Here is a 7,786-nt window from a genome sequence, read left to right on the forward strand (position 1 = left end):
TTTTTTTTTTATTATTCAAGTTGTTTTCCGAATGACCGCTTGGATCTATGTTATAAAAAAAATTCTTCATAGTAAATTGCAGCACACTTTTATTTCACAGCGGTTACATTACATTTACACATGTGACCATGAGACACTGCAAATTACAAAAGCAGTATTTGACCATGGAAGACAAATACCTCGGTGAGCACAATAATACATCACTATTAACATAAATACAGCATAAGATTTTGATTAAAAACGGTGTATTTGATAGTATAGTGATAACAGCTTAATATAATCAACTTATAGTGAGTACAACATAATCTGTATATAATCAGTCAATAAAACTAGAAGCAGAATAACAATGTTATCAATCACATCTCTTCATTTATAAAACCAGCAAATCAAAAAAGCTTCATATCACACTGAATGGCCAGCTTCCCATTTCTTTAATATTCCTAATATGCAGGAATCCAGATGCACAGTCTTTCATACAATTCACTGTCACCTGATTATATCAGCACAAAACATCAATTCATTTACAAACAAAATGCAGAGCCATCAAAATGTTTCTGATACTTCTCAAATTCAGCGTTTAGAGTTGCAGATCAGAACTAGAATTTCTGTGTTGTGTATAAGTGTGCTTTTATGTACAGTTTATAAAAGTGTAGGTGGATATTCTTAGGCTATTTAGACTTTTTGCTCTAGTTATTAATATGGCTTATGGCTGTAAGAAAAGTATTCTGAAATTTTCCGTTTAAGAACAATACATACAAGTCATTGCTTTAACGCTAATATCCATATCCATATCCGTGCTAGTCATCACATTTATCATTGGACCCTCCTGCTGAAACTACATTACCCACTAGCCCCTGCACAGCATGTGTCTAACAGACTCGTTCACTCAGTCCTTTTTGCATTCCTTTTCTTCCTCAATCTCCTTTTCTTGCTCCTTCTCTTTCTCCTCTTTGTCTTTTCCTTTCTCCTTTTCTCTTCTTTCTTTCTTTTTCGTCATTCGCAAGAAGGAAGGAGTACGAAATTTCTTTTTCTTCTTTTTTGGTGACTTTGGCTGACTATCAGAAGAGCTGGTGACTGAAATGTTGTTGGCGACAGTGGTAGTTATGGAGACCTGCATCTCTTTAGTGATGCTGAGCTCCGTGACCTGTAGAGTGAGGTCATCATCCTGCGTCAGGTCATCGCCGTCACTGCTCTGCAGTAGAGCTGAGAGACAGTCTGAGGATGAAAGGAAGAGACTTTTCAGCATGAGGTCATCCAGCTGGAAACCATAAAACAGCAACTAATTTGGTTATCAAATACCAGCGTTATAATATGCTCATACAATCCCAGCCAACAGTTTATACGAAACTACAAGAGATTATATGAGAGAATCTTGACCTCCTCTTTCAGGGCTCATGAGAGGTGAGATCGACAGGGACACTGTGGAGCCGTCATATGTGGTCATTTCCCCGTCCGTGAACTCCTCGTCGGCCTCTGACTGAAGAGCTTATGTCAAGAAAACACATTTTAACAAACAAGGTTAAGAGAAGCCTTACAATCTTGCTAAATAGAGATGGTTATTGCTGAAAACAGTCGTGCTGTTTAAAATTAAAAAAAATTAATTAATAAAAAGAACAGCATTTAAAAATAAATATTTTGTAAGATTATAAATGCCTTTACTGTCACTTCTACTCCATTTAATGCGTCCATACTGAATCAAAGTATTAATTTCTTTCAAAACTCTAACTGACCCTAAGCCTTTGAATGGTAGTGTCATTCTGTGTCTTTGGGTGCTTCTCAATATCCCTCCTCGTCTCCTCGCTCCTCCGTCCTCCATCCTATGACCCGGAAACCGATCGAGCTTAGCCATCTTGAAGGACATCTCAATTCTGTAATTGCACCGCCAGGAGTCGAGGATCGAGGAGCGAGGAGGCTTCCAGAGGAGTCATGAGCGAGAATACACAGGTGGATCCTTTGCGGAGGAGTTTTACCGACTAAACGTGACGCACGTATCAATTCTCCTCCCCTTTCACATCGGTCACAATCATTTTAATTTATGCTTTACCTTTGCAGAGACGTGAGGAAAGGAAGCGAGGATGCACAAATAAGAGTTGAGAAGCACCCTGTGTATGCAGAGTGTGCTTGTACCTGATTGGCTGCTCTTATTCTCCACAGTTTGTGTGTATTCCTGTAGTTCTGCCTCTGATTGGTTAAAAGGGTTGGGTGGTAGAACAGCTGCCTGTTCCTCATCCTCATAAATGAATGCCTGAAAATAATAATGGCAAAGGGATTGACTGACACTGTGTCTGTTATGTAATTTTTGTTTATGTTTTGCAAGGACACTGGTTTTGGACTTTATACTGACATCTATCTATGAAATCATGTTTCTACATCAGAGAGAAAAAATTGAAATTGAAAAAAAATTGAAATTGAAAAAAGAAGAAGAAATTGTTGGTATGTAAGGAGGGAGGGAGGGAGGGAAGGAAGGAAGGAAGGTAGGTATTAAGGAAGGAAGAATTTGTTGGTATGCTGGAAGAACTAAAGAAAAAGGAAGGAGAAAGGAAAAAAGAAATGAGGACTGGAAAGAAAGAAAGAAAGAAAGAAAGAAAGAAAGAAAGAAAGAAAGAAAGAAAGAAAGAAAGAAAGAAAGAAAGAAAGAAGGAAGGAACATTTTTGGTATACTGTAAGGAAGGAAATAAAAATCATTTTAAACATACCTGTCAAAAGTACTATTACAGAAGAAAAAGTTATTTAGTGCCCTTTCAAAGGTTGTTTATTTAGTATTTGTGTTAGTGTAGTTACGCACTGGTCCAGAAGGCTTGTCTATAACGATGTCTGCCAGCAGCTGAGACTTCGGTCCAGATGTCATCAGATCTACTCTGTTCTGCTCTCGAATCTAAACCACCACAAACAAAGCAGTGCTTTAGTGTAGTGAACACAATCTGTGGACACAGTCTGTTCAGTCTATACACTCTCACTCACTCACTCACTCAATATGGAAAGAAAGAAAAAAATTAATATACACCTTATTTCTTTTTTCCAGTACTTCACTGGGGTTAGTATTAAGTGGGACAAACTGGTTGGGGTCCTCAATCCTAATTGGAGTGTCCTTGCAGCTGCCTGAATCTTCTGACTTCATCCACTAAAAAGATAAAGAAAATTAAAGCTGCAAGCAGCATTTATCGGGGTTCAAGCAGTTAAGGCTTTTAAGGCCTTTAAGCACAAAAGCATCAAAAGACATTAAGTTTTATTTAGCAAGCATTTAACCACTGACATCATAGATGGAAAAGACCATTTACAGCCAAAACAGGCAATTTAACATAGGAAATACATGGTTTTAAAGCGTTTTTACAGTTATAGCACCTTTTGCCTGAGTCTTCTTATAGTCTTGCCTGATCTCCACCACTTTTATTAGTAGTACTTAAAGTGTGCCCATATATATGTGTCAGATTTGTTGTAAATATGTAATTTTGATATGGAGTTTAGACAATTATATTCAGTGGCGTAACGAGCCAACACTGGGCCCTTAAGTAGGATTATCAAGGCGGGCCCCTTGATGAAGCAATTGATCACATTGATGATGCAATGTCCGCGAGTAGGCTACCATGAATAGGGCAGGATATGATCATACACAGCATATAAGAGATGAGATGACTAACAAAATCAGGAGTAGCCTACGCTCACCAAAAACAAAACAACAAAAAAACAATGGGGACAGCGCACTATAAAACATTGTTAGGCCTAGGTCCAAATACATGAAAAAGATGCTCTCTTACATTATAGCGGGATTTTCCGGGCTTTCCTATGTGCAACTGCAAAGTTGTCGATTAGATCAGGATTGTGTGCACAGGCATTCTCAATTGACCCTTCGCAGGGAGTTTGATTGACAGGCGATCTGACTAATCATAATCCGCCATTTTGTCCAACAAAGCAATCAGGAGAGTTAGTAGATTAACATAGGAGGATTTAAATTTGAAAAACAAAGTGTACTGACGTCTTAGCACTTTAAAACAACATTCCTTTTATGTTCATTCATGTTTATTTTAATGCTATAAATTAACTAGAAGGAAGAGATGATCGGTTCACAAGCAGCTTTAACTGAGCCTCGAGTCTACAGCGATCTGTCAGACACATTAAAGAGTCACAAAACGGTATTTATTGCTTAAATGTCTCTAAAAAATGACTACATTTGAAAGGTGAGACTTTGTTTCATATCAAAAGTACTTGTCTGTCAGCGCGCAGTCTTTTCTCTGATCCGCAATGTATTTTTCACTGCGTGAGAACTTGGTGTGCTGTGAGAGTGGCGTCACTTGTCAGACATAGCAACAGTAACTAAAGTAGGCGGGTCTTTGCTAACGGTCATTGACAGTATGGACGGGGATTCGCCAGTCCCAATTCAAAACAAATTTCATCACAATCCATCATTGTTCGTTTCAAACATGTGAGAGCATCAAAATGATCCATGGGTGAAATTGATTTAATGGATTTAATTAATTTTTTTGTCAGTTCCTATCATAATTGTAACATTTTGGCATTATTGTTTAGCTATTTACCTATGTTTTCAAATTTCCTTTGTTTTTTTGTTGTTGTCTCGATCAGACTAACGGCAATAACCACAATTTTTTAAAGCTCTAAATGACATTTACAAAAACCATAAGGCGAAACCTGGCATGTTTGGTATTGTTGGACTCGGCAAGGATTCTTAGGAGGTCACTTCAAGGCACTGTGCCAATGACATATACTGAGATTTTTTAGATACACCAATGTTCTCATAGACTATCATGGCACTCTGGACAAAGACACTGCTTGCCAATTTTCAGTAGACTAACGGTTGGGTGCACTTATAGCTATTTTCATGATTTTTTTCACTGTTATAGCGCCACCAAGTGGCCAATTGTCACGATTTTTTTTAATGTCAACTCAGATTGAGCTTATGAACATGTGTCCCAAGTTTAGCGAAAATATCTCTTTCCGTTCACAAGTTATAACCATTTTATAGCTCCGCCAAGTGGCCAATTGTCACGATTTTTTTCACGTGACCTCAGAATGAGCTCATGAACGTCCCAAGTTTTGCGAAAATATCTCTTTCTGTTCACAAGTTATAACCGTTTTATAGTGCCACCTAGTGGCCAATTGTTGCGATTTTTTTCAAGTGATCTCAGATTGAGCTCAGGAAGATGTATACCAAGATTAGCAAAAAAATCTCTTTCCGTTCACAATTTATAACCGTTTTAGTAAAAGTGGCCCTGCTGCCATCAAATATTTTGGTTCCGCTTATCGACCGTTAATTGAAATTTAGAATTTTTTGGATGATTATTGATTGTCAGACTCCAGAGAATATTCTTGCTGTGGTTTGGTTCCGATCGGGCGAAAAACCTAGAAGTTGTTTGCAAAAATAGGTTTTTCAAAAAAATGCAATTTACTCAAAATTGGCGCCTGAAGGGTGAGCAAATCGGAGATAGCCATTTTGTCCGCCTTGAGCCAAGGATTCCAAGGATATAGGGCACTTGATCCTGGGACAAACGGTCTAAGAGTTATGAGCAATTTCGAACTTTTGGTTGCTGTAGCGCCACCTATGGGCCATTCGGGGTCATACTCTGATAGGTTGTCCCCAAATTGAGGCCTACCATCTGGCCAGGTTTCACGTCTCTAGGCCTTACGGTTTGGCCTGCACGATGCGTTTTACGAATCCTTACAATTACAATAGGGTTTCAGCATTTCATGCTTGAACCCCTAATAAGAATGAAGGTTTTTTGCCAGTTATAGCGCCACCTAAGGTCCGATCTCCATGAAACTCTGCATGCTTCCTCACCATGTTCCGACACATGTGCTCATCAATTTTGGTGAAGTTCTGAGTTTTCATTTGGGATTTATAGGCTTTTTAGTGTATTTTGCCACGCCCCTTTTCTAAATGACCCTGTTACAGCCACCCAAATGCAAAAGTTCAACTTTTTTTCGATAATTATTGATCTAGAGAGTCCAGAGAATTGTCCTAGACTGGTTTGGTTCCGATCGGGCGAAAAACCAGGGACTAGTTCGCAAAAGTAGGTTTTGGACAAAATTCGACATAGCAGAAAATTGTCCCTGCCGGCATCCAAATCGGAGATAGCCATTTTGTCCGCCTTGAGCCAAGGATTCCAAGGATATAGGGCACTTGATCCTGGGACAAACGGTCTAAGAGTTATGAGCAATTTCGAACTTTTGGTTGCTGTAGCGCCACCTATGGGCCATTCGGGGTCATACTCTGATAGGTTGTCCCCAAATTGAGGCCTACCATCTGGCCAGGTTTCACGTCTCTAGGCCTTACGGTTTGGCCTGCACGATGCGTTTTACGAATCCTTACAATTACAATAGGGTTTCAGCATTTCATGCTTGAACCCCTAATAATGAATTTAAGAAAACAGTGAATATTAAGCACATACATATATATACATATTAATTTTTCTTTCAAAGTTTCTGATCTATGGAAGCTCATTTTCCCGTAGCGTAATAAAAGAAGAAAAAATGAATTGCAAATTTGTCACTATTTCTTGTAATTGTGTATATTATGTTATTATTTCTTACTTTAAAATTGATCTCACAATAGACCTTAGTCAGACCAGACACCATATTGAATTTGTGTTGATGAAAACAAGACAGTGAGGGATAGATTACAGTCTTTACAGTGGTATTTACTATATAAATGTATTAGATCACATAATTTTCAAAACTCACAACATTCAAAGCTGTTGGCGTTTTTGTCTACTGAAAGATTATTTGGGAAGATGTTTTGTCAGCTAAACAATTGGCAAAGTTGTTAAACTACAGTACAAATCCATTGAACACACTTTACTTCTATCACTCACGGCCTCATTTTCATTCCGGTCAAAAATGAAATATGGCACCACCCTGACTAAGACCTGTTTATTTTTTTATTCTTTGGTGGAAACATGCTTCCATACTGATCCATGATTAACCACACTGAAATATGACTCGTTATGTTGCTGAAGTGAATTTATGAATAGTACTAATGCATAACTGTATGAAACCCTCAATATTAGCATGTTGTGTTTGGGCATGTTTGTAAATTAGCATACTATTCAAAGATACCGTAGTTTTGGACCGGGGGCTGCATGTCCCGTTGAAGGACTCCTCAGGTACATTGACCTTTAAGTAGCTGTTCGGAGAGTTTAGCCATCGTATCCTCTCTCTGTCCCGCTTCTGTGCCAGGAAGTGCAATGGACTCTGTGGAAAGACATCCTTTTCCTCTAGTGCCACCCCTGTGACGGTTGCTGGGATCTCCACATCGTTATGATGTCGAGGTTTTTCTTTAACTATGGGATGGCGGTAAGTGTAACCGGTTCTGTAACCCTGGAAATGCAGAAGGTGGCATGTTAGTAGGCACTATTGGGTTTTTTTTTTACTGTTAAATCTTTAATAATACATGCTCCATGCCATCAAAAGACAACATTTAAACATTGCAAACACATCTGATATAGATTAGCTCACAGGCCACTCACTAAGTTATCTAGCATCCTCATAAGCGACTCAAATTCTGCCTCTCCAACCCTCCATCTGATCTGTCCATCTGGTATTTGTCCACTGGGATTTTTCGTAGGAGCTGTTTTCAGACTTGCTCTGTCTAACACGCAAAGGTTATTAACGCCACCCGCACATAGCAGAGCGCTAACCTGAGGAGAAACAAAGGCAGAAAGACAGAGATGATGTTGAATGAAAGTCTAACCACTCCATTGGGCTACATCCGAAATCGCATACTTCCCTACCACATAGTAGGTGACAAACAAAACTAGTATGTCCGAATTCACAG

General features: G+C 38.8%; 1 protein-coding gene across 2 annotated transcripts in view; it reads right to left on the bottom strand.

The window, feature by feature from the left end:
• Window positions 1-71: 71 nt before the first annotated feature.
• add3b (adducin 3 (gamma) b) overlaps window positions 72-7,786 on the bottom strand; it is a 16,915-nt gene continuing 9,200 nt past the window's right edge. For both annotated transcript variants that reach the window (XM_084097363.1, XM_084097364.1), the window contains exons 9-15: window positions 7,479-7,649; window positions 7,069-7,329; window positions 3,005-3,121; window positions 2,786-2,875; window positions 2,128-2,245; window positions 1,378-1,485; window positions 72-1,215 (exon numbers count right to left, since the gene is read on the bottom strand). In XM_084097363.1, coding sequence (XP_083953489.1) covers window positions 887-1,215; window positions 1,378-1,485; window positions 2,128-2,245; window positions 2,786-2,875; window positions 3,005-3,121; window positions 7,069-7,329; window positions 7,479-7,649 — 1,194 coding nt within the window. In that variant the 3' untranslated portion in view covers window positions 72-886. The remainder of the gene's footprint in view (window positions 1,216-1,377; window positions 1,486-2,127; window positions 2,246-2,785; window positions 2,876-3,004; window positions 3,122-7,068; window positions 7,330-7,478; window positions 7,650-7,786) is intronic.

The sequence above is a fragment of the Abramis brama genome, assembly GCF_963993115.1.
Source record: "Abramis brama genome assembly, chromosome: 21".
NCBI lineage: Eukaryota > Metazoa > Chordata > Actinopteri > Cypriniformes > Leuciscidae > Abramis > Abramis brama.